Source organism: Macrobrachium nipponense, chromosome 6 (assembly GCF_015104395.2).
Source record: "Macrobrachium nipponense isolate FS-2020 chromosome 6, ASM1510439v2, whole genome shotgun sequence".
NCBI lineage: Eukaryota > Metazoa > Arthropoda > Malacostraca > Decapoda > Palaemonidae > Macrobrachium > Macrobrachium nipponense.
In genome coordinates, this window is record NC_061108.1 from 103,469,578 (window position 1) to 103,497,527 (window position 27,950).

Sequence of the window (27,950 nt, forward strand, 5' to 3'; positions counted from 1 at the left end):
CACATTCTTCAATGAATGTTGAATTTCATGGAGTAATTTGATCTTGCCCTCAAATTAAAGGCACATAGTCACATTCATGTACTATAATCTATAGATATTTGAAGAACAGCCTACATGACCCAATCCCTGTGTGCATGGAGTAGGTCAGCATCAACTGTTAAATATATTTGTGTGTGATAGTTAAAATTTCCACCTACAGTGAATGTCTTCATTTTGAAACAAAACAGTTCAGAAAATGTCATGAATAATAATAATTTTTTAAATAATTTATTGATTAAGATTTTTTTAGCATTAGATAAACTGCTCTGGTCATCCTTATGAAAGTCAAGTATGGTATATATACTAATGGCCAAGCCTATATACATCTGAGAGCAAAAATGTTGTAAAGGGATGTTTGTGACCAAGGCTAAATATAATGTAATTTTTTTTCTTTTGTTTATGAGTTTTAATTCAGTATACGTATTCTTAACAGAGCTGTACATGACTTAGTAATAATATTGTCTTGAGTTAATTCATATTATGAATACATTTAATTTATTTCTTGATGATTTCCAGTAGTTAACCTTTATTGGTTCTTCATTGCAGGGCTAATCGTATGCTGAAGAAAGCTATGGCAGGACAACTTGCTTCTCGTAGACAAGGTTCTCCTGGACATGCATCGTACTCCCTGCATGGCACCCTCTCACCTCAGCATGGTAGAGTAGTAGATTTGCATTGCTAGTCATAAAATGTATGTGTATGATCACAATCATGTGCATGCAGGCACATTGGCTAAGACAGTTTTGCTTAGGTTAGCATGTAAAATTCCTTAATGTTGGTTTGTTTGTTTAATTGTGCACCATTTCTTGCAAATTACTTTTTTGCATAGTGAAATTAATATGCCTTTTGTTCCAGAAAGATGGAGTATTTATTTAACATAGTTTGTCAGGATAAGAGCTACATTTCAGTGTGGCACTGGGTAAAAATCAGTCTTGCAAGTTCTTTGTAGCTTGAATTACAACTTACAAATAGTTTTACACTGGAAAAGGTATAAGTTCCCTCAAAAGGATGATAAATTTTCACTATTGTCTAGTGTATTGCAAGTTGATACTTTTATCAAACACTGTATTTCACAATTTTAATTTTAATTGTATTGAAAACATTAGTTTAGTGTTGGTGCTGAACACTGCTGTTAGTTTTGTTTCATTTGTTACAACTCGTAACGGTCCTCCAATGAAATGCTGCCTAAGAAAAATGGAAAGCATTGAAGTTTTGTTAGAGTAGAGAATTAATGTGTCAATGCTGCAAGAATACACAAAAGGCAGTAAAACTATGTAATTTGAAATTTGGAAAGGGATGTGTAGAAAGGAAACATTATGTTGGACTTGAGATGTGCAAATGGCAGTTGGAGAGAAGACATTAACCTTCAAACTAAGACAAAGGACAGGTAGGGAGAATAATATAAAAGATGAGAGGAAAGAGGCAGGCAGCAAGGAAAAAAGAGATTAGGGAAGAGATAAAATGACTACAGTAATAAAGTAATTAAGTAAATATAAATTGATTTGAAAGTGCAAAGTATATAAAAGATGAAAATTGAGAATTTAAAGTCGATGGAAAGGAATAAGGGACTATTTTAAGATTTTAGGTGTAACTTTGGTATAAGAAATTGACTTTTGTGAAGCTTGTATGTAATAATGCTTCCTCAATTTCTCAAAATTTGGTGCCGTTTGGAAATGTTACCAAATGTTTCATGATGAGGCTGTTGTAGCTTAAGTATTTCAACTCTTTTCATTTTTGGAGTACATACTGTTCTCCAGTGTGGTCTTCAGGGCTAAGTCTCATCTCAAACTCTTGGATAGAGGTATGTCATAATTAGAAATTGAGATAGACCATACTGTTATAAATGGAATTTTAACTGACACACACGTTTATTTTTATATAAGTAACTTACCAAGTAATTACATAGCTATAGTTTCCACTCAAATGGCAGCTTAGATTCAAAGTTTCGCAGGTATCGCTTCAATATACGTATACGTAGTAGTTTGTGTAGATGACAGCCCATCCCCACTAACAGAATATTGGAATGACTTAGTGGACAATCATCATTTGTTTCCTGTCGACTGTGGTGATGACACCTACTCTGGGAGTAGCTTTATTCATTATTTTCTGGTGATTTTACCAGATTCCAATGGAGTTAGTGTCTGAGTCAAGTGTCCACCTGTGTCTGTGCTTCTTTAGACCTGAAATGAATATTGTAATCAGACATGCAAGTGAAGCATATAGGAAATTTGAATTTAGAACAAATTGTAAGTCGAACAAAAGAGCATTTGTACATTGTGCACCAAGACTATACAACAAAATACCAGGTGAAATGAAGATTCTCCTATTTTACAGGAGCTATTGTACCAGTGAGAAAACGCTAGAAAAATTATAAGATATAAAAAGCACCTTATTTTGAAAATGTGGAGGGCTGTACATAAACCAAACAAAAGTGAACATAGTGAGTGTTCACCTGTCTGTTTGGTGCCAGCAGTCAGGCTTCCAATGCCAATTCCTCTTGGCTCAGTGCTTGATATGTTAAGAACAGTGTTGTTTTGTCTTATGCGGCAGTTTAGATTGGAACTGGGCATTTATTTAAAGGAGCAAGACAATTGTCTTTTGTTTTTCCCCCTTCCTCTAGTGTCTAGACATTCCAGGCCTTCTTGTCAAGATTTTTGGAAACCCTAATTTTCTCTCTCAGACAGTAGATGAGGTTCAAGAGGATGACAATCTAGACATTTCTTTCACCCATTCTCCAGGACAATTGGATAGGAGCTTGAATATACATGGAGTTTTCTTCCAGATCCCTGTCCAAACTCCAGAGAGTTTTGCAGTTTCATCATACGGGATAGGGCTCCCCAATCGAAAGTCTGTGCTTCAGCCTCTCCACAACACTGCAGGCTCTCTGCCTAGCTCTTCCTGCATTTGTCTTCCCCTTTTGTCTGGGCTTAACTTCAGTCTTTACATGTAGACTGACTTCATTTCTTTCAAGAAAGGGGTTCAAAGGCTCTTGACAGTAACCTTTACCTGGGTAGAGAAACAGTCACACCTTCAGTGGTAGATGTCCAAATATGACTTGTGCAAGGGAATCCCTTCTTCTGCTGAGCCTAGTTTCTTCTTTTCAGCACCTCAGATCTAGGTCAAGGAGCCAACTTGAGGAACCAGTAGGATGTCTGGGACTTAGTCCCAAGAAGAGCGGAATCTTTACTTATATTTTGGAGAGCTAAAAGCCATTCTCTTACAGCTCTAGTACTGCTTGACTTAGCTCACATCTAGACTAGGGGATTCTATTTGGATAAGACTTCAGTCTTAACACCTCTGCTTAAACAGGGGAGCTGGATCCAGTGTTCCCTCTCAACCAAACTGCAGTTTTTTTCAATTGACAGATCAATCAAGTCTTCTACTCACTCGATTTATTCAGATATTTGAGTTTTGAAGGACATATTGAGCCATCAAAAGTATGTCTTTCCCATCATGACCTTTTGTTCCCCTGGGTTGGAGGGATCTGAATATTATATGAAGCAAGCCAACCATGAACCTGTCTGCCTCTGCAAGGAACCTTCGCCTTACTCCAGTCATGGGATGGGCAACAGGCACCATGCTAGAGCCGGTCCTTCTCGGGCCTCCTCACCTTAACCCTTAAATGCCGTAGCGGTATTTTAAAAATAGTCTCCTGTATGCCGGCGGCGTTCGCGAGTAAGCGCCGAAGCGGAAAATGATATTGTTATGTTACAATAAAGTTTCATACATACTTACCTGGCAGATATATACAATTAAAGGCCCACCCAGCCTCCCCGCAGGAGACAGGTGGAAGAGAGAAAATATGATAGAAAACGGGAATGGTTCCTAGTCCTGCCGCCCAGGGCAGGCCGGTAGATCACCTGACCTACCTGTAGCGAGTGGCGCGAAATTTGAATTTCTGTCGGGGACGACGGAGTCTTAGCTATGTATATATCTGCCAGGTAAGTATGTATGAAACTTTATTGTAACATAACAATATCATTTTCATACAATCAACTTACCTGTCAGATATATACATAGCTGATTGGCACCCTTCGGTGGAGGGTAAGAGACAGCTACTATATGGAATAGACAGGTAAACAACATATGTTGTAGGTATAAATAAAACCTTGGTTCCTACCTGATAGGTGGTTGACTTCGTGGGTGTTTGCCCAGTAGTCTGCATCACCTCAAGAAACTTTAGCGAGATATATGATCTATGGCCAAGAGTTCTTGTGGGTCTGCCGATGGGGTCTTATCCGCTTACTCGGCAGAGCCTGAAAGGACTTTGTCAATGGGTGCTGATCCACTTATATGACAATACACCTTATGAAGGAGCACACAACCAATCCCGACCACCTGATCCTAACCATATGTTAGAACTAAAGATTGTTCCGAGTTATCCCCGAACTCTTCACAACAACCGTAACTCAAAACCACTACGCACACATACATAATTTTCTAAAAAAAAAAATTATACTCATCTAATTAGATATGACAAGATTCTCTTACTGAACAACATAGACGGCCGCCCGTGCTAAACCAAGTCCTCCATTGTTCGAAGAGACTCCAGACCATATCTAAAAAGAAGAAAAGTATATACTTTAAGGATTGGTGTCGGCTCCCGTACCCAGAATCGTATCCGCCGATACGAAAGGACCCAGAGAAAAACACTTCTCATATGTCACACGAACGTCTTTCAAGTAATGAGATGCAAATACTGAGTTGCATCTCCAAAATGTCGTATCTATGATGTTTTTAAGCGACATATTCTTATGAAACGAGAGAGACGTCGCTACTGCTCTCACTTCATGAGCTTTAACTTTCAACAGTCGCAACTCTTCGTCAGGACAGACCTTATGCGCGTCTGTAATGACGTTCCTCACAAAGAATGCCAGAGCATTCTTGGACATCAGTCTTGTGGGGTCTTTTACCGCGCACCAAAGACCTTGTCTAGAGCCTCCCATCTGATGCTTTCTCTGAATGTAGAACTTTAGAGCTCTTACAGGGCATAGAGACCTTTCTGCTTCTCTTCCTACGAGACTCGATATGCCTTTGACTTCGAATGACTTAGGCCAGGGATTCGAGGGATTCTCATTCTTAGCTAAAAACAGGGTCTTAAACGAGCAAATAGCTGAGTCTCCCTTGAAACCTACTTTATCCTGCAGAGCATGTAATTCACTAACTCTCTCTGCTGTAGCTAAAGATAATAGGAATAGGCATTTTCTGGTGATGTCTCTAAACGATGCCAGATGAGGAGGTTCGAACCTTTCGGATGAAAGAAACTTGAGAACCACGTCTAGGTTCCAGTTAGGAGGGACCGGTTCCTTAGACTTTGAAGTCTCAAAGGACCTTATGAGATTGTGGAGATCTTTATTATCTGCCAGATCTAATCCTCTATTCCTGAAGACTGCCGAGAGCATACTTCTGTATCCCTTTATTGTGGATACAGCTAGATGAGATTGCTCTCTCAGGAATAGAAGGAAATCAGCAATTTCCGCTATAGAGGTAGTGGAGGAGGACAACTTCTTAGTTCTACACCACCTTCTAAAAACCTCCCACTTCGACTGATATACTTGCCTAGTGGAGGTTCTGCGTGCTCTCGCGATCGCGCTTGCAACTTCGCGAGAAAACCCTCTCACTCTGACGAGTCTTTCGATAGTCGAAAGGCAGTCAGAGCGAGAGCGGGGAGGTTTTGATGATACCTCTTGAAGTGTGGCTGTCTGAGAAGATCCATCCTTCTTGGTAGGGATCTGGGAAAGTCTACGATCCACTCTACCACCTCCGTGAACCAATCTTGGGCCGGCCAAAAGGGGGCTATCAATGTCATCCTCGTCTCCTTTGACGCCACAAACTTTTTCAGTACTAGTCCCAGGATTTTGAATGGAGGAAAAGCATAGACGTCTACGCGAGACCAATCTAGCAGGAAGGCGTCTACCATAAGAGCTCTTGGGTCTTCCACGACCGAGCAAAAGACTGCCAGCCTTTTGGAGATGAATGTGGCGAAGAGATCCACATGAGGGGTCCCCCACAGCGACCAGAGATCTTGACACACCTCCTCGTGTAGGGTCCACTCTGTATGAAGGACCTGGTTCCTCCTGCTGAGTCTGTCCGCCCTCACATTCTTTACTCCCTGAACGAACCTTGTAAGAAGGGAGATGTTCCTGTGAGACGTCCAAAGCAAAAGGTCTTTCGTCAGCTCGTAAAGGAACGAGGAGTGAGTCCCTCCTTGTTTTCAAATGTAGGCAAGTGCCGTGGTGTTGTCCACGTTTACTTGCACTACTTTGTTCGAAACCAGAGGTTCTAGACTCTTCAAAACCAGATGTACGGCGAAGAGCTCTTTGCATTTTATGTGCCAAGACACCTGCGCTGGTTCCCAGGTGCCTGACACCTCCTTCGAGCCTAATGTTGCTCCCCAACCTTTCTCCGACGCGTCGGAGTACAACACTAGGTCTGGGTTCTGGATTTTTAGAGAGATCCCTTTGTTCTCTTTCAGAGGGGGCAACCACCATTCCAAGTGCGGTCTTATCTCCACTGGAATGGGAAAGGCGTCCGAAAGTTGTCCAGTTTTCCAACTCCAAGACCTCTTGAGGAAGAATTGAAGCGGACGTAAATGAAGTCTTCCTAGCGGGAAGAACTGTTCGAGCGAGGAAAGGGTCCCTAGAAGGCTCAACCATTCCCTCGCCGACGTCTGTTCCTTCCTTAAGAAGAGAGAGACTATCTGCAAACCTTTTGCGATTCTCTCTTGCGAAGGAAATACTCGAAAACCCCGAGAATCCATCTGAATCCCCAGATAGACTAAGTTCTGTCTGGGGGTCAGCTGCGACTTCTCGAGGTTCACGAGTAATCCCAACGCTCTGATCAGATCTAAAGTTAACGTAAGGTCCTCCAAGCACTGTCTCTCTGATCTGGCCCTGATGAGCCAGTCGTCCAGATACAGAGAGATATTTACTCCTTTGAGGTGAAGAAACCTCGCCACATTTTCATCAGGCTTGTGAAGACCTGAGGAGCTGTGGACAGGCCGAAACACAAGGCTCTGAACTGAAAGATCCTTCCCCCCGTCATGAAACGGAGGTACTTCTTCGATGAAGGGTGGATCGGGACGTGAAAATAGGCGTCCTGGAGATCTAGAGACACCATCCAATCTCCTTGTCGCATTGACGCAAGAACTGAGGCAGAAGTCTCCATCGAGAACTTCTCCTTCTGAACAAATTTGTTCAGAGAGCTGACGTCTAGTACTGGTCTCCAGCCTCCCGAGGCCTTCGCAACCAGAAAAAGGCGATTGTAAAACCCCGGGGAGTTTTGATCCAGTACTAGTTCTATCGCTCTCTTGTCCCACATTTGTTCCACCATCGATCGAAGAGTATCCCTCAGCACAGGATCCTTGTACTTGGCTGTTAGTTCCCGTGGTGTTGACGTTAGGGGAGGAGTGTTCAGGAAAGGGATACGATATCCCTTCCTTATTATAGACAACGATGACGCGTCTGCGTTTATAAGTGTCCAGGCCTCCACAAATCCCAGGAGCCTGGCACCTACTGGTGCTTGGAGGAGAGAAGCATCACTTTCCCTTTTTAAAGGGACGAAAGGCAGACCTACCTCTCTTCTCAGGAGCCTTCCTTCTTGCGGGAGGTCTGGAGGTCGGGCCACCTCGAAAGGGCTGAACAGATGTACTCGGTCCTTTCTTGTCAGTAGTAGAAGCAGGCTTCTTCTTCCTTGCTGACTGCGTCAGAAGGTCTTGAGTCGCCTTCTCAGTTAATGAACGAGAAATGTCCTTCACCAACTGAGAAGGGAACAAAAAGTCAGACAAAGGCGAATACAGCAGCGCTGCCCTCTGAGCGTGGGAGACTGCTTTGGTTAAAAAGGCACTATATACTGTCCTCTTTTTAAGAAGACCTGCTCCAAATAAAGAGGAGATCTCAACCGAGCCATCCTGAACCGCTTTGTCTATACAAGACAAAATACACAAAAGGACTTCTGGTTCGAGTCCTTCAGAATCATGGGCTTTCTTGGACATCACCCCAAGGGACCAATCTAAGAAGTTGAAAACTTCCAATACATGAAAGAGTCCCTTGAGGAGATGGTCCAGTTCTGAAATGCCCCAAGTTATACGTGCCGAGTTCAAACCTTGTCTACGTGAAGCGTCAACTAAGGTCGAAAAGTCCGCTTCTGACGTAGACGGAAGAGCAATACCCATATTCTCTCCCGTCTGATACCAAATGCCTCTTTTACCAGCTAGTCTCGCTGGAGGCATGCAGAAGACCGTTCTGACTAACTCCTTCTTAGACTTCATCCAAGAGTCTAAAAACTGAAGAGCCCTCTTCATCGAAATGGCGGGCTTCATTCTGAGAAAAGACTTAGATTTCTTCGTCTTAGCACTCGAGAAAAGAGAGCGCGGAGAAGGAGGAGCAGCAGGAGTCAAGTCGTCTCCATACTCCTCTAGAAGCAAGGCTGTCAAAACTTTAAAGTTCGACAGTCCTTCTCTTCCTTGATAATCTTCCTCCGAGTCTACTTCTAACTCGGGGTCTAATTGAGTCTCCGCTGCCAAATCCGTACGTCTTTCCTCTGGAGGAGACAAACTCCTAATAGGAGAGGGGCTAAGGGAATGATATTCCTTCCTCTTCCCCGCTTTAATAGTCCTGGAAGGCGCCAACAGCTCAGGCTTCTCTCCATAAATGGATGACGCTTCCCGCTTGGATGACGCTTCTCGTCTGCCAAGCGTCCTGGCTGACGCCTCCCGCTTGTGTGGCTGCTGACGTCTGGATGACGCCTCGCGCCTGGAAGACGCTTCGCTCTCAAAAGGCGTCCTAACTGGCGCCAAAATATTGGTTGGAGCCTCGCGTCTAAAAGCAGCTTTAAAAGACGCTTCATGCCTAGAAGACGTCTCACGTCTCTCTGGCGTTACGTGTCTTCCGTAAGATCCTCCCGATCTCGCTCTCGAACCCGAAGCTTCTGCGATATGTTTAGAAGCTTCACGTTTGCATGACGCCTCTCGCTTAGCAGGGGAGAGAGGACGAGACTTCTTGATTGGAAGCGCAACGTCCTTCCTACGAGGCGCTAACACTCCCACCAAAGAGGCCAGTTGTTCTTGTACTGCCATGATAATCTTCCTTGAAGCTTCTCCCACGTCATTTGCATGACGCCTTTCGTCATCAATCGGGGGAGAAGTAGCAAAGGGTTCTTCTGCGTCTTCGTCGGGTGACGCTGACGCCACCTTCGCCTTCTTAATAGACGAGGGAGCGTCATCTGAGAAACGCTCCGGGCTCGAATCAAATTCGGGTTCTTTCAAATGCCGTTTCAGAGGCCTAGATAAATCCGACTCCTTCCACCCTCGTTTAGGTGAGGGAGAGGGAGAGGATGAGAAACACTCACGAAGGACGCTTTTTCTAAAGCGCCCTTGAGCAGCCTGCCACGAAACAGAGCTTGCTGAAGGGACGTCTGACCGTTGGGGATTCCCCACGACCTCCTTAAGGCTTTCGACTTTCCTTCTCCTCTGGGCATGGGAGCTTGGAAGAGGTCTAGGCCTGGGAGCGTCGCAGGGACGATCAAACGCCCCCTCCACAACACTGGGAGAACTCACTTCACTGTAATGCTCACTTTCACTAGCCTTACCTTGTAAGTCCGCCATTTTGGACTTCATGTCTCGAATAGTAGCTTTCAGATCGGCGATTTCCGAGGCCGATTCCGAAAGTAAACCTTGTGAATTAGACACATAGGGAGAATCTAAATCATTAGGATTAGAAAAAGTATCAATAAAAGGCTCAATAGGCCTTGAACTCACACCTTTCAGACGTCTAACCCTATCCCTCTCAAACTTCTTCAAATAAGAAGTTAAAGTCTTCCATTCTTCTGCATTTAATCCCTCGCATTCATGACAAGTATTAGTAGCAGAACACTGAAACCCCCTACATTTACGACATACAGTGTGAGGATCAACCGAAGCTTTCGGTATCCTCACCCTGCAGCCTACAGTCACACACATTCTCACACTCACATTTGAATCAGACATACTGAGAAAATTCCAAAAAGCAAGTCCAAAATCAGTCCACAGTAGCGAATGCCAAAAACACGATCCAGATACGTCACCAAAAAGCCGATAAACGATGATCAAAGGATGAAATAAGAATCTAAGTCAGGAGGTAATAGCAACAATGTTGATACCACCGGCGACAGAGAAAATATGATAGAAAACGAGAATGGTTCCTAGTCCTGCCGCCCAGGGCAGGCCGGTAGATCACCTGACCTACCTGTAGCGAGTGGCGCGAAATTTGAATTTCTGTCGGGGACGACGGAGTCTTAGCTATGTATATATCTGACAGGTAAGTTGATTGTATGAAAAAATGTTTTTTTCAAAAAATCACAGCACGCTTAGTTTTCAAGATTAAGAGTTCATTTTTGGCTCCTTTTTTGTCATTGCCTGAAGTTTAGTATGCAACCATCAGAAATGAAAAAAATATCATTATCATATATAAATATTGGAATATATGACAGCGCAAAAAAAAATTTCATATGTAATTGTATACAAATCGCGCTTTGAGCAAAACGGTTAAAGCTAACGTTTTAAATTTTTTTCTTTGTGTTGTACACTAAATTGCAATCATTTTGGTATATAACACAAAGTAAAACTATCAAGGCAACACAGAGAAACTATTATCACAATATGATGCATGAATTCGTAATGTGTGGACGTAAAAAAAAAAGCTGTTTTAAAAAATTCACCATAAATCGAAATATTGTGCCAGAGACTTCCCGTTTGTTGCAAAATGAAGGTAATTGATTGAATATTACTAGACTATAAGTGTTGTAGCTTAGCTTACAATTGCAGTTTTCGACCATTTCAGTTGAGTTAAAGTTGACCGAAAGACGAATTTTTTCTATTTATCGTTATTTATATGAAAATATTTCAAAACTGATAAAAGCTACAACCATGGGTTGTTTTATTGTTGTATTCTACATGAAATTGCGCACATTTTCATATATAAAACTTTATGTAACAGCTAATTTAAAATGGTGCAAACATTACGACAATCGGACGAAAAAATTTCTGATTTTTTCGGAAGAGTTACCGCACGGACGTAACGAAAAAGTTTATTTCATAAATTCACCATAAATCAAAATATTGTGCTAGAGACTTCCTATTTGTTGAAAAATAAAGGTAAATGATTGAATATTACTAGAATGTAATAGTTTTAGCTTACAATTGCGTTTTTTTACCATTTCGGTCGAGTCAAAGTTGACTGAAGGTTGAAATTTTGGCACTTATCGTTATTTATATGAAAATATTTCAAAACTGATAAAAGCTACACCATGGGTTGTTTTTTGTTGTATTCTACATGATTTTGTGCACATTTTTATATACGTATAAAACTTATGTAACGGCTAATTTAAAATGGTGCAAACATTATGACAATCGGACGAAAAAATTTCCGATTTTTTTCGGAAGAGTTACCGCATGGACGTAAGGAAAATGTTTTTTTTTTTTCATAAATTCACCATAAATCAAAATATTGTGATAGAGACTTCCAATTTGTTGCAAAATAAAGGAAATTGATTGAATATTACTAGAATGTAAGAGTTTTAGCTTACAATTGCGTTTTATGACCATTTCGGTTGAGTCAAAGTTGACCGAAGGTTGATATTTTGGCACTTATTGTTATTTATATGAAAATATTTCAAAACTAATAAAAGCTACAACCATGAGTTATTTATTGTTGTATTCTACATAAAATTGTGCACATTTCCAGATATAAAACTTTATGTAACGGCTAATTTAAAATGGTGCAAACATTACGACAATCGGACAAAAAAATTTCTGTTTTTTTCGGAAGTTACCGCGTGTGATGTAAGGAAAAAGTTTATTTCATAAATTCACCATAAATCGAAATATTGTGCTAGAGACTTCCAATTTGTTGCAAAATGAAGGTAAATGACTGAATATTGCTAGAATATAAGAGTTTTAGCTTACAATTGCGTTTTTTGACCATTTTGGAAGAGTCAAAGTTGACCAAAGGTCGAAATTTTGGCACTTATCGTTATTTATATGAAAATATTTCAAAACTGATAAAAGCTACAACCATAAATTTTTTATTGTTGTATTCTAAATGAAATTGCGCACATTTTCATATATAATACTCCATATAACGGCTAATATTAAATGGTGCAAAAATTATGTCAAAGTGACGAAATAATTTCTGAGATGTGTCGCTGATGCTTTTTAGTGCAAGAAGAAAGAAATTTGCGCTTGCGCGCCTGCGTAACAATTGTAAAGAAAACAATGCCTTGATCCGTGAGCTCCCAGCATCCCCCAAGGCGCGTGATTCAAAAGTTTTCGTGTAGTAGGCCTGTAACTATTTTTCCATGAATTTTTAAAAACCTTTTTTCGTCAACGTACCATACGTCCAATCGGCATACGACAGACAGTTGTAGTCAACGTTTAATAGCTCCAATCGGCGTTAAAGGGTTAAGCCCTTCAACGTGATCAAGGAAGTGATAAACTGTCTCTGGCTTAGTCCATTCTGGCACATGTTATAGCTCGCAAACCTGCTACAGTTGTGGGTGGACTCTCCAAGATCTGTCTATCTGGGAATCTACATCTCTTTAAGGACATCACTGAACATGCTGTGGACTACCTTTTTGTTTCTGAGAAGATCTAGGATCTCGCTTACCGTGAAGAGGTACTGATCTATGATTATCTCTGGTTAAGCACAGAGACCTGGACATGTCATCTTTTCAATGACCTATCAAGTCCTTTTACACGCTCAGCTAGGAAACGAGATGCATTTTCCTCATTTTCCTTTGTTTTAGCCAAGAACAAGGATCCATCCAAAATCTGGATCCATTCTTTCTCCCTTGGAGCTTAACGAATATTCGTGGCTTCCAGAAGCTCCATCCAGCTCCCGAATTCCTAACTTGCCTGGTGTCCAGCTTGCCTGACACCATTTACAGCCTGGCACCCAGGAGGGCTCACTAACTCTGAGGGAAAAGAGTGAGCTCTCTGTCCAATTGGAGTTTTTTTTATAGGCATTTACCTGAGCAGGACTTGATAATCAAGAGGGCCTTCTTATCCTTTGATGATCGATCAAGTACACCCTCGTCATCTGACTAAGATCACATGGTCTTGCATTCCAAAGAGATTTTATTTCCGAAACACTGATTCAGGAGAACAACTTTACTCTCTTTAAGTGAAAGCTAAGAACATCAGAGCTGTCTCTATTTCTGTAGCTTTAAAGCACATATGCCCCTTACTTTCATTCCACTTATCCTACTGGAAGTACATTCGGCCTTCACATCTCACTATCATAAACTGTGAAAACTTAACTACTTGCTCCACTGGCATTCAGCTCACCTAGCACCAGCTACAATCTGTTGTCAGCTATAGAGCTTCCAGAATCTTGAGCCACTAGTTACTATGGCACCCAGAGCTTCAGACTTGCTCAGCACCAACTACAGTCTGGTGCCATCTTTAGAGCTTAGGGGGTCCACGAACTCCCAGCATCTCAACTGGCACATTTATACTTCTCAGAGAATTACTACGGCTCACCTGGCGCTATCTCCAGACTGGCGCCAGCTATAGTCTGTCTGTAACTATAGAGCTCCCAGAACCTCGAGCTGGCTCACCTGGAGCCACCTACAAGTCTGGCCCCAGCTATAGCAGGCTCCCTTGGTGCTCAGCTTGCATGGCACCAGCTATAGTCTGGCACCAACTAAAGAGCTTATGGCATCTGCAAACTCCCAGCAGTTCGACAAGCACCCAGTTTGCCTGGCACCAGCTACAGTCCGGCACTAGCAATACTATTTATACCCATTTGTGAGCTTCCACAACTTGCCTGGCACCAGCTAAACAGCATTTAAAATTTTGCAGTACCACAGGACAGTGACTGACATGGTATGGCCGGAGTAAGCATAGGTTTTTCTCCTACTATCTCTTCACCTTCTAGCGAGGTACTATAGAGTTTTTAAGGGGGCCCGGCCGGAACCCCCTTTATATGGAGGTATAGGGCGAAAAATGCAAAGTCATGAAAAAATTCATGGAGCTTCATATGGCAATTGAGAATACGTATACGAAATATTTCGTCAAAATTCCTCTTACTTTCGTAGTTACAGGGTAATTAGTTAACGTAACTCAATAAGCCTAAAACATTGATCCGTACAAGAAAATGCAATATTTCCTCTATTATCGTAAATTTTGATAATTATTGTCAAAGAAATTGGGAGAAATGGCATCTGTAGACATTCCCCGAGTCGAGAAGGAGACTAGGCTCAGCTACCAAGTCCAGTCCTGATTTAGTGCGATCACAGACTTCGAGTAGTCTACACGTTCCATTTCACCTCTGACATACGCCTGCTTTTACATATGTTTATGTATGTTTCGGCAAGAATTTCATCATGCCAATGAGGAAAAGACAAGGAAAACATCTCGCTAACATACAGACGAAGAAAAATTGCTCAAGTATTATTACAGAATATCATAATATATGTGTAGTTAGTGAAAAGAGAGGGGAGGGTTGCTTAGTAACGCCCCTGTCTTGCTTGACAGCACATGTCACACTGTGCACCAAGGCTACGATCTTTGAGCAAAGAGATCTTCATTTATGATAAATAACAAAGTTTTGGTTTTTTAAAACCCAAAATGGAATATGAAATTCATAATAATCATGATTTATTAAATTGTCTTTGTAAAAAAAGAGTACGCCTTCGAGTTTCACCTCTTGACATTCTCTTGCAGTTACGTTTGTTTATCTTTGTTTCGGGCAAGAATTTCATCATGCCAAAAAGGAAAATACAAGGAAAACATCTCGCTAACATACAGAAGAAGAAAATTTGGTGTAATAAGCTGAGTTAGTGAAGGGGAGAGAGAGAATTGCGTAGGAAGGAGTGCCCCATCTTGCCTCAAGCAGTGCCCCAGGCTGCGATATATGAGCAAAGGGATCATCATTTATGATTAAATTATGATAAATAAAATAGTTTTGGTTTATTAATACACAAAAAAGAAATATACATTCATAATAATCATTATTTATTAACATTGTCTTTATAGAAATACGAAGGAAAACTTTGAACGCCCGTATCTCAAAACTATACTTATTGACCTTCAAAATCTATCTTCTCACTTAGTTTTAAAGCTATAACATTGGAATTTGGTATATAACTCAGAAAGACATTATTGAACAATCAAATAGAGCCCTTTTTTCCAATTTTTGTTTCGTATTTTTTTTATACATTTTTTTCTCCTGATTTATAGGGTTTATATTTTTACCATATTGAAAAATTCATATCTTGCAAAAAAATTACTTTTAGAAAAAAAAAACTCTCCATTCGATTGGAGGTCTACATCAGGTCTATATATGGTAGTAATCCCAGGTCTTAATATTAAATATCAAGGGAGGAGATAGAATTTGAAAAATGGTTATTTTCGGGATAAATCGCCCTGGCATCACAAAACCGAAGGTCAGAGGTGAAAATCATATGCGGTTTGGAGATGTCCCAAGTCACCTTATTAAGTGGTGTGAATATCAAAGTCCTGTCCTTAAAAAAGGGCATTAGCCGGCCGGCCCCCTTAAGAGCCAGGAGGTACAAAAGTATATGGAGCACCCACCACTCTTAGTGGATGGGTTGTGGTGTTATTTCAGTGTAGGTAGTGTTTCTGGTTGTTTTTTATGTTGGTACTGTGCCCAGGGCAAGGGCACCTTTTATAGTTTTACTAGCTATCATATAACTACTTGGCTGCATAACTTTCACTGATGCTTTGGTAGCCATCGTAGTACTCCTACACTACAAAGCTCCCGCTTAAGTAGATGCGACCCTTGGCTTTACTGCCATGCCACTACAGGTTTAAGTTGAGTGACAACTGTGGTGACAATAAAACACTTGGCTGCAGCTACCCAAGCTTTACTCAACTTAAACCATTACTTACAGTCAGAAACAAACACAAATACCTTCCTTAATAATCTAGTATAGTATATAAATTTACAATGATAATAGTACTAAATGGTAATATCCCTTACAATGTTAGTAATCCTTACCCTATAATATATCCTATTACCCATATTATATTACTAATGTAATTACCGAACAGATATGTAGGTATGGTGTATGGACCACCATCGTCATCAGAGTCCCGGATGTATAAACAAAGTGAGACAATGGTTCTTCTTGATGGGACAACACTTGTATCAAACTTGGCTTACAAAACAGAAGGAGAAGGCAGGAGGAAAACATAGTACATATCCTTAGGTAATAATATACCACAACAACCAGTTACAGTTTTATACTACAGGCTCTCTTAACTGATTAGGAATGACATTACATGACTTAATGTTTTGGAGAAGATTACTATGTCCATGTATCCCACCACTATCCCACCTCCTGTCAGTTTGGAATTCAGCTATGTATGTAATTACATGGTAAGTTTCTTATATAAAAAGACATTTTCATAATAAAATAAGGTTTTATATATAGTACCTACTAAGTAATTACATAATTGGAGCCTGCCCTCCTCCCCTCTATATGGACATAAGGTATAAAACAAATGAAGATTTTCTGCTAGGTCGTTCTAATATTCCATTAGTGTAATGGGCTGTCACCTACACAAACTATATTGAAGCACTAACTGTGAAATTTTGAATTTTAAGCTGCTGTTCAAGTGAAATTACTTGGTAAGTATATATAAAATCTTATTTTATCATAAAAATTTCATTTTTCTCATAATCCATAAATAAAGCAATTGATTAGTGTTTGTGAATGGATGAAAGGTGACTTACTTAAAGCAAATGCTTTACATAGGATGGAGGGCAGCCTTGTGAGAGCTAAATGGTATCTATAATATATAAGATGGAAATCATGAATGAAAGTTATTGTGTGGAAGGAATTAGTGGGATATGGATAAGTGAGAAACCCTGGCTGTTTCTTCTGTGCGGCAGTCAGATTTTGTTTTGTATACTGTGATTGTAATTGAAGGAAACTGACTCTTCATGTTTAGTATATTGCATTCTGATAAATATGAAGATCAGAAATATTTTAATATCCAACTTTGAGACTTAGAATCAGAGAAGAATAAATGGAAAGGAAGAGGGAAGAAAAATTTGTCAGTTTAATAAATTGATCAAAGATTGTTTTGATTATGCTATAGGCGGTCCCCGGGTTACGACGGTTCCGGCTTACGACGTTCCGAGGTTACGACGCTTTTTCTTAAATATTCAATGGAAATTCCGTCCTGGGTTACGACGCTTGTTCCGAGGTTACGACGCTGACGCTTCCGACGCTCCGAGTTAACGACGCTTTTAAAAAACGCATGCTATGATAAAAATCCTTTATAGTTTAGCACAGTACATAATAAAAATATGTTTTTGGTTACATTACAAAAAAAATTTTGAGGTTATGATGATTTTTGACACTTTTTTTTTTCGTATTTTTTGAATTTTTTAGTGACGCCGCATATGCGGAACTAGTTGCGGGCGAATGAATACACTAGCTTGGGATGCGCAGTTTAAAACAGTCCAAAAGCGCAAATATAATGAAAATCTGCTTGTTTCCAGTACATAATTAAAAAACTAAGTTTCTGGTTAGATTACAACACAAATTCCAAGGTTACGACGTTTTGTTATGCTTTTTAACGATACCTCATATGCAGAACTAGTTTTTGAGCGGAGGTGCATAAATTAATTAACGCTATTAAACTGTATGGTAAATTGACCGAACAACGACCTCGGACGGTCGAGGACGCCAAGCGTAACAATACGAAAGGACGCCACTTCAATCGCGTGCCTGCCTGCATTTCACTAGGTTGTGTGCTAAGACGTTGCTGAAATTCCTTGCCATTTTCGCAAATTTACAATGGCTCCTAAACGCCAAAGTACTTCCTCCGATGATAGTTCATCCAAGAAGAGGAAGGTCATCACGATGGAGGTCAAATATGACGTGATAAAGCGTTCGGAGAAGGAAGAAACTAACACCGAAATAGGCCGTTCTTTAGGCTTGAGCAGGACCATGGTGGTAACCATTGTGAAGGACAAGGAACGTATTCTGAAGCATGTTAAGGATGCTGCACCGATGAAGTCAACGGTGATAAACGAGAAGCAACGTAGCCAGAGCATTGTTGAAATGGAGAAATTGCTCATGATCTGGCTGGAGGACCAGAACCAGCGACGTGTTCCGGTGAGCTTAAGTGTGATCCAGGAGAAGGCTAGAGCGCTGCATGAGGCAGTAGTGAAAAAGTTTGGCGAAGGCAGTGCTGGTGGTGAATTTTCCGCGAGTAGAGGTTGGTTTAACCGTTTTAAGGCTCGTGCAAATTTGCATAATGTGAAGCTGCAAGGTGAAGCTGCTAGTGCTGATAGCGAAGCAGCAGAAAGTTTTCCAGGTGGTTTGGCTGAGATAATTAAGGATGGTGGTTACACGGCTGACCAAGTCTTTAATGTGGATGAGACTGGATTATTTTGGAAAAAGAATGCCAAATCGAACGTACCTTTCCAAGGAGGAGAAGTCAGCACCTGGCCATAAAGCTGGAAAGGAGCGACTGACTTTGCTGTTTGGGTCCAATGCAAGTGGTGATTTGAAACTGAAGCCCTTGCTGTGTATTTGGCCGAGAATCCCAGGGGCTTTCAAGGGCATTTTCAAGAGTTCAACTCCCTGTGATTTGGAAATCAAACAAGAAGGCTTGGGTTACCTTAATGGTCTTCGAAAGATTGGTTCAATGACCATTTCGTGCCAGCAGTGGAGCGGTATTTGACTTCGAAGGGTCTGCCTTTTAAGGCCCTCTTAGTCCTGGACAATGCCCCCTGGTCACCCTTCAAATTTGAGCGACATGCATCCTAATGTGAAGGTGGTGTACCTCCCACCCAATACCACATCGCTGATACAGCCAATGGACCAGGAGTAATAGCTAATTTCAAGGCTTACTACCTTAGAAGGACCATACGTTTTGCTTTGAGGGCCATAGAAGCTAACAAGGAGTTGACACTGAAGCAATTCTGGAAGGGCTACAACATTGCTGATGCAGTGAAAAATATTGCAAGTGCTTGGGACGAGGTGAAGACGACCACTTTAAATGGGGCCTGGAAGAAACTGTGGTCCACAGTTTGTGCACAGTTTTGAAGGCTTTGACCAGCAGAAGACGTCGAGACTGTGACGAGGAAGATCGTAGGGCTAAGCAAGAGGCTGAAACTAGATCTTGAACCTGATGATGTAACAGAGCTGCTGGCTTCCCATGGAGAGGAATTGTCTGCAGAGGACTTACTTGAACTTGAACAACAAATGATTGAGGAAGAGGAGGCGGCACCAGAGCCAAAACCCAGGTCATTAAACTGTGAAAGGCTTGTCAGAGGGTTTTACTCATCTGGAGAGAGCCTTGGCTTCTTTTGAGGCAGAAGACCTTAACGTTTCTAGGTTTGACAAAATCAAGAGAGGAATCATGGATTTGGTGACTTTCTACAAGGAGACCCTGAAGGAGAAGCAGACGAAGAGAAGTGTGCAGTCCAGGCTTGACACTTTCTTTCACAAGTCTCCAGTACCACCACCTCCCACTCCTAGTCCTGGTAAGGAATTCTGAACTGTTTTACTAATTTATGTGTTTACATAGTGTACATATTAAAATGTGTTTAATTTTTTAATGTAACAACTAAATGTAAGAGTAAATTGTAACTTCATTAATTTTCATCATTTGTAATTTTATTGCAGAAGTGGTGACAGTTCCAGATCCCCTGTACTACCTGTGACAGTTCCAGATCTCCCTGTACTACCTGTGACAGTTCCAGATCTCCCTGTACTACCTGTGACAGTTCCAGATCCCCCTGTACCTGGACCCTCTGTATCAGCCCGCCCACCTGTACGTGTACAATCAGGTAAGCAATTTCATTTTTCTCATTTTCATGTTGGAAATTGTTTACACCCTACATACATACGTACACTAACTTACATAGTGGTACAATGTGTTTGATGTTGCATAACCTTATTATTTTTTTTTTTTTCATTTCAGACCCCTTTGATAGTGACAGTGACCCAGATGACCCTGAGCCTTTCCATGGTTTTGATGCCTCGCCCTATACATCAGGTAAGGAATCCTTAACAAATTTGTATAAAATGTTTTATAAATTGCTAATAGAAATTTTATTAAAAGTGTACATATGCTACAATTACATCCACCTTATAATATATTTTTATGTACCCTATCATTCTTTCCAGATCTAGATGTTCCCTCATCAGTGATACGAGTATCACCTCTCCAGAGCCCAAATCAGTGATACGAGTAGTATCACCTCTCCCATTCCTTCAGGTAAAAGAATTCTTCATTTTTATATTGAACATACGTATTACACACTACATATGTCAAACAGTAATAACATGTGCAGTAGTTACAGTAGTAGTAACTATCATTTTATATATTTTTATCATTCCAGACTCCCAAGCACCTGCCCATCCCACTCCATAGCCCAGCCACCCACTCTCATGTACCATATGGCCATCCCAGTAAGCAAGCCAACCACTAGAATTTGGTAAGGACATTTTTTTTTATTAATGTTTTATTATTACATATGTAATAACCATGTTATGTATGTAACATACATACTATATAATCATATGTACTATTACATTATCATTCCAGACTGGCATGCACCTGTGACTTACATAAACCAGACCTCTACATAGCCTACATGTCTTCATTTTGCTGAAGGTAAGGAATTCTCAGTTGTGTTTAATGTTTGCATACGTACAATAAATTTTGTACACCTAAGTGGTTACATACTGTCCTTTAATATTAATTCTTCATTCCAGACTGCCCATCATCCTAGCCTGTTATCTGTGATAAAGCACACTGAAGTTAGGTTTGGAATGCATCCTTATCATGAATGCTCTACACCTCCACCTCCATCTCCCACAACCTAGGTAACAGCTTTGAGACTCACTAAAAGTTGGTAAGTTATGTAAGGAATTTCTAAATTAAGTTTTTATACTATGTTATATGATATTAAACCACTGTATGTGCATATTACTGTATGTAACTTACTCTGCATAGAGGACTTACTGACAAAATTATTTTTGTACATTCCAGAGTCCCCTGAATGATGTAGGCTATAGGGCCACATAAGACTTTGTCCATCCAGGGTTACATTGAACGACAACTTTAAACTAAAAGTAAGGAATTAATTAAACATACATTAACTCTTTTAGTACTCTTGATATATCTACAGTAATTAACATATTTGCATTCACAACTTTCTGTAGTGTATATTTTGTACACTAATTTTGTTACTTTTTCCTTCCAGAACCAACATTTTTCACACAACTCCAGGTTGTTACTAACAAATTACTACTACAAGTGTCATCAAGGGATAACTACAAGTAGAAGCACCATTTTTGGATGGAAAAAACCCTTCAGGAAAGTATACGTATCACATGTAACATGTAGTGTAACAAAGTATGAACAGTAAGGTTTTTACATACAGTAGTATTACATACGTACATAACTTTTTTTTACAGGAATTTCCAAGTTTGATTATGTACATACATGTTATAAACCACTGTACGTATGGTTACTGTATGTAACTTACTAAACATACATAACATGACTTAACTTTGATACTTTTTTGGTACATTCCAGAAAACCAGGACCCCCTCCATGATGCAGGCTATGGGGCCACATAAAACTTTGTCCAGGGTTACTACATAACATAAAGGTAAGGAATTATACATAGTAGTAAACATACATTAAGTAAGTTTTATACGTACATACTAAAAAAAAGTGACCAAGATCTCTCACATGGGATAAGTGATCAAGGTCCCTCATGGAATTAGTACGTACATACTGTACACTCCCTGCTGAACAGGGGGTGTAGACCAATCATTTACTATGCATACAGTTAGTTGATATTAAAACCACTGTATGTGCATATTACTGTATGTAACTTACTATGCATAGAGTACTTACTGACAAAATTATTTTTTGTACATTCCAGAACCCCCTGAATGATGTAGGCTATGGGGCCACATAAGACTTTGTGCATCCAGGGTTACATAGCACGACAACTTTAAACTAAAGGTAAGGAATTAATTAACATACATTAACTAAGTTTTATACATGTTATATATGTGATATTAAACCACTGTATGGTGCATATTACTGTATGTAACTTACTATGCATAGAGTACTTACTGACATACTAATTATTTTTTGTACATTCCAGAACCCCCTGAATGATGTAGGCTATGGGGCCACATAAGACTTTGTGCATCCAGGGTACATAGCATGACAACTTTAAACTAAAAGTAAGGAATTAATTCACATACATTAACTTTTTTACTCTTGATATAACTCAAAGTAAGGAATTATAAACTAAAAGTAAGGAATTAATTAACATACATTAACTCTTTTACTCTTGATATCTATAATTTACATATTGCATTCAGGACTTTGTGTAGTATTTTGTACTAATTGTGTTATACTTTTACCTTCCAGAGCTACCAGACTGGGATTTTAGTGTACTCCAGGATCTACCAAAGGATTAGTGTACAGTGTATAATAGTGTTTAGTGTATAATCTAACCTAAGGATTAAGTGTAGTACATTGTGCTTTATAGTGTCACAAGAGTTTAATAAAGAATTATACCTTCAAGAACCATCCTTTGCCATTGAAATAACCACACTACACATCATGCAATATACTTGCATGTCACACAGGTAAGGTCTCTCTAACTTTTTCTTAGTTTAAGGCATATTTCCAAGTGTCGTTCTGGCTTACGACGATTTTCGGCTTACGACGCGCCTCAAGAACGGAACCCCCGTCGTAACCCGGGGACTGCCTGTATATATATATATATATATATATATATATATATATATATATATATATAGATAGATAGATAGATAGATAGATAGATAGATAGATAGATAGATAGATAGATAGATAGATAGATAGATAGATAGATAGATAGTACAAAGGCAAAATAGCTGAAGAGAGGTTATTAATAGAACCTCAAAAGTTACATTTGGATTTTTTAAGCCAAATAAAAAAAATAAAGCAAAGGTTAAATTAAGTAAATGAAATAATGAATTTATCAAATATTATACAAAATGCCATGTGTTTGTTATTTTGTTCATTGGGAGTACGTACTGTATAAGGCATTTTTCTAAATTACTGTTTTTCCAGTACTGTATCAGTTTCAGGCTAAACTACTTCAAATAAGTAAGTAGAAAACTTTAATGCTTTTTATGTGGTGTTGAAAGGGCCATTTTTTTTTCAGCAAACACACCTAACTTTCACTTCATTCTATATAATTTTGTTATTGAAACATCAGTGTTTAATTATTTTCTTTTAAATTACAAACCCAGTATGTACCTATAGTTAAGCTCTTTTGTGCACACAAAACTGTGCCAGACACTTGGTTGTAGCTTAAAAAGAAAGAAAGAAAATGGTCAGCCAGTAGTCTCAGGTAGCGAATAAGTCATCATTTTTACTTCTTTAGTTGTGATCCTTCCTATCATTTAGTTCTCAGATGTTGAACTATGGTGTTCTTTATTTTTTAACATTATTTATTTTACATTTCTTTCATTTCCTTCACAAGTTTTGAAGACTGGGCTTTTGCTGAAGCTGAGGATGCATAACAATTTGATTGGGGGATTTTCACCTTGTATGGAAGGTAGTTTGTAAAGAATTTTTTTTAAATACAATCCATACTAAATTTTTTATTTCTTTAGAGATGAGAGCACTCATGCCTCAGTTCACTTCCAGTGTTAGATGTAGATTTTCTTTAAGTTCTTGTATTTTTTATAAGTGTTTGAGTTTTTAAGTGCTTGTATAAGCCAAGTGAATATAGTTAAAAAAAGAGAGGATTGATAGTATTTTTATGAGAGATAGCTTTTGTTTGATTCACTGCTAATTCTAGGTTTTGTATGTTATATATTTGGCTTAAGTTTCTTACTAAGGCCTGAAGTTTGTATTGATTAAGCATTATATCTTCTCACACTCTTCTTTGCATTGACTTTTTATAGCTTTTTCATCATAGTCAATGAACTAGTTTTGGTAATGGTAGTCTCCAGACTCCTAGCCCCCTTTTGTTGAGTGTGAAAATCTATCTTTAGTCAAGGCAAAAGGCCATGATATGAGAGCTGTAGCTCCATCTTTTAATGCTACTAGGAATTTATGTTTAACTTGTGTACTGAATGCATCTCAGTGGAAGTGTAATTCAATAATTGCCTCACATTACCTGTAAAATGTAGAAAGGTTTATGTAAATCGTCATACATACTTAAGGATCTTTGCCTGCTGTAGGGACAATGGTAGCTTGAACTCAAAGGAGGTTGCTCCTTTTCCTTTCTCCTTTTCCTAAGATCCTGGTTTATTTTTTTTCTAGTTAATGGGAGTATAGAGGTACTGATGGTATTTAGGAGTATATACCTCAAGAGGTATTATTTTTAGTTTTGTTGGCTGTATTGGTTGTACGTCCCATGGCACTGGGGATTGCATCTCATTCAGATGGCCTGGCGTTGATAGCGCTATTAGCTCTGATGAATGACCCTCAATAAAGGCATACTAGCTCTGAAGATTACTTGTCAGGTAAAAGCTTTCATAAGGAATGTGTTCCTTTGGTTTTCCAGTTAGTTGAGTTGTTTGGTTATTACCTTTTAAGGGTCATTAACCCTCCATTCACATAATTCAGTGTTCTTCTAGATGATGTTTGGTAAGCTTTATTGAAATTATACTAGTTTTCATGATAAGAGTACATTATTTCAGTACTACTTACCTAACATGCTGTATACTATCATTCACAGGTGTAAGTCTTATATCTTGTTGCAGGATTGCAAATTTATCTTATGGATTCAGAAATTTCTTCACTTATTGGTCTTTTTTTTATTTCCTCATAATGTAGTATGTAATGACCTTTATTGTTTGTTTTACAGATGTGCTCTATAAATTTTCTCATGGTCAGATATTAGAACAAAGAAAGGCTAGCAAAATATAATAGGAGAGCTAAATTAATATTATTCCTAGCCAAAAAGTTTTTACCCACTTTTCTCTGACATTACAGCTACCCTCAAAGAAGAAGATAGTCAATATTTATTGAGAATTTATTGGTAGTATACAGTACTGGTTAAACCAAGAATAAGGTATAGAACTAAAGTACTCTTAGAAAATTTTTAGCTGCTGCGGATAAGCCTCATAATAAAAAAAATGAAATTATATTAGTTGATAAATTTTGTCATACCTCAAGACATATAAGTAATGCAATCTATAATGTTCAGATAAATATGATAATATCATAATTTCTTTGTTAACCAGATCAATTATATAAGTTTTCATTGTATGTCGTGCCACACCACTTAACAGGATCAAAGGTTACACATTGTGGTAAAGTTACAATGAATGATATTGCTTATTGTACTTCATCATCTGTGGTGGAATTTTCATCTTATATTCATGTAAAGGTATGTTAAGTCAAAGGCACTTTAAACAGAAATACTAGTTATTTGCACGAGTTTGATTGAATATCTCATTAATTACTGCTAGAAATTTAATTGTACAGTATCCTAATCAGGCTTCTTTGTAATGTCTTGGTGTATTTGCTTACCCTTGTGGTTGCATCACATTTAGCTGCAAAGGACTTGAGCTGCTGAATTATTGGTGTACAAGCCATGTTGAATTACCCTTTTATATTTTTGCATACCCTGACCTCAGTTTGGTTAATGTTGTAATGCATGAATATGGAAACTCCATAACTTTGTAATTGAGTAATTTTTAAAATAACATATGTATACTGTTGGCTGTAAAATGTTTGAAATCCTATGAAATTTATAAATTTCTGTGATAATTGGAATTTATTTAACTAAGGTTTAAATATATGAAATGAGTAAACACCATGTATAAACCTCTTGTTTTACTCATGCTAAGCTGCTTAACATAATGCAGTGAAAGCCATGATTAAATTATAAATAATAAAAATCCTTGATTATTATTCTTAGAGAGTCAAGAAGTAGCTTAATAAGACCAGAAAAAAGCAGATTCTAGGGACTTCTTGTAGACTTGCAGTGCCTCTCTAAAGACCTTTGGAACATTATGTTGCTATCCTTATTCCGAACCCTGGTTTGGAAGTGTCAGTGAATTTAAACTCGTCACTTTTATGTAAAGTTTCCAAAGACAGGTGGTCTTGAAATTTAAGAAAAGTCACTGCAAGCAAGGTTCTAATTTGATGCAAATATATGATAAATTCTCACACTATATCATCCATAAGAATACTGAGTTTATTAAAGTCTTATAATTACATGAGTCAATAAATGGGGAAAAATTCCATATTGATATAACTGTAAGTCCATAACGCTGATTATTTTCAGTGGTTTTTTTCTTCAACAAAATTAAAACCTTTTATTTATCTGCTTAGATGCTATCAAATTGAACCAGGTAAGTCTTGAAAGGGAATGTGGGGCATCATTTTACACACAACAAACAGTTGGAAGTTTTTTCCTAAACCACAGACATTCATAATATAATCAGTACATTAAATATGATAAGATGAATATTGAAAAGTATTACCCCGTATATACCTTTTCTTTATTTGTAGAAAGAGGGATTGCTTCGATGTCAAGTACTCACAATTGAAGTATATACCACATGGATGTCTCATTGTCTGCAATTATTGTGTATTTTTCCACCCTTTATTAGGTACCCAGTAAAAGAATACGTACTGCTTAATTATAAAGTGAATTCACCTGTGTAAGACTTTGGAATGAAATTTAAAGCATGTTTGGGATTTATGGCCAAAGTACATACCTGGAACCCATATTTTGACTTACTGCTTGAAGATAAATTATTTGCCCGATGAGGCTTGTTATACAAAAAATCTCAATCAGAACACAATAAAGGGATTGAGCCCAGAAATAAATATACCCTAATATGAAATAATCAATTTTGTTTATCTTTGTTATTTCACATTGTATATTAGTAAGGAACATATTTAAAGTAAGTTGTAGCATATTGCTATGGAAAATATTATTTAAAATAAGTTTTATTAATTTTACATCTGTTTACCCAACAAACTATTATGCGAGTTACTTCCTAACACTAGAATTTCTAATGGCAAATCTTTTAATGCTAATTACTTGTTTATGTTTATTAAATATATGATTAAGTATGTTTTTGCAGCAACAACTCCTGGAATTGCTGGAGAAGAAGGGCTTGAAGATAGTGATGTTGAACTGTACTTGAATCAGGTATGTATTACCATTTTCAGGTGTTTCTATTTGTACTACTGCTGTATTTTGTACATTTCCCAGTTGAATGTTTGGTTCCTTACCAAATTAATAAGATGTATCAATATTCAAGGTGACGGCACTACAACGATTGGCATTTGCAGAGCTGCTTTTAGCTCAGCAACTTGTACCAGAGGATAGAGTAACTCGAACGTTTGAATTGATTTTAAGGGATCCAATGGACCAGTTAGTTGCTGAAGGAGAGGTAAGTAATGTTATGATTCTTTTAAGCTTTACAGTTTGCAGATTATTATTTATTCAGAACTTGTTTGTTTGAAAAAATTTGTAAGATAAGAACATATGGTTAATTATAAAATTAGATACGCTATGAATAGTAATCATTAAGTAGATTTTATTATATACTATACAAGCTTGACAATTAAATGTTTCAGAGCCTTGGGGATTTATACATACTCTAAATGCATCACTAAGTATAGCAACATAAATTTGGCATAATATGTATGTATGTATTTCTTTGCACATACAAACCTTGCCTCACCTCAGCATCCACATGTGAGGCCAGTCACAAGTGAGCATCCATGCCGCAAGTTTCTTTTAAGTGTGAATTTCAGCACTTAAGAAAATATAAATTCTCAGTGCTATATGTAAGGAGGAATATTTTGTTTTTGAAGTAGCCACCTGTGTCCATAGCTGACGTATTGTTCGGTGAGGAAGTGTAGCAAGTATTCCTTTCTTTAGCCTATC

General features: G+C 38.6%; 1 protein-coding gene and 2 long non-coding RNA genes across 3 annotated transcripts in view; all 3 read left to right on the plus strand.

Moving 5' to 3' along the window:
- LOC135216779 (exocyst complex component 7-like) overlaps window positions 1–27,950 on the plus strand; it is a gene marked incomplete in the record, with an annotated part of 204,491 nt that overhangs the window by 80,274 nt on the left and 96,267 nt on the right. Inside the window, 3 exon segments of the mRNA XM_064252262.1 lie at window positions 586–695; window positions 27,139–27,206; window positions 27,319–27,450. Coding sequence (XP_064108332.1) covers window positions 586–695; window positions 27,139–27,206; window positions 27,319–27,450 — 310 coding nt within the window.
- Window positions 20,403–20,915, plus strand: LOC135216781 (uncharacterized). Its single transcript, XR_010314917.1, has 3 exons — window positions 20,403–20,501; window positions 20,612–20,680; window positions 20,782–20,915. It is a non-coding gene; the product is annotated as an uncharacterized LOC135216781 (long non-coding RNA).
- On the plus strand, window positions 21,084–22,182 carry LOC135216780 (uncharacterized). The gene is made up of 3 exons (XR_010314916.1): window positions 21,084–21,141; window positions 21,273–21,683; window positions 21,963–22,182. It is a non-coding gene; the product is annotated as an uncharacterized LOC135216780 (long non-coding RNA).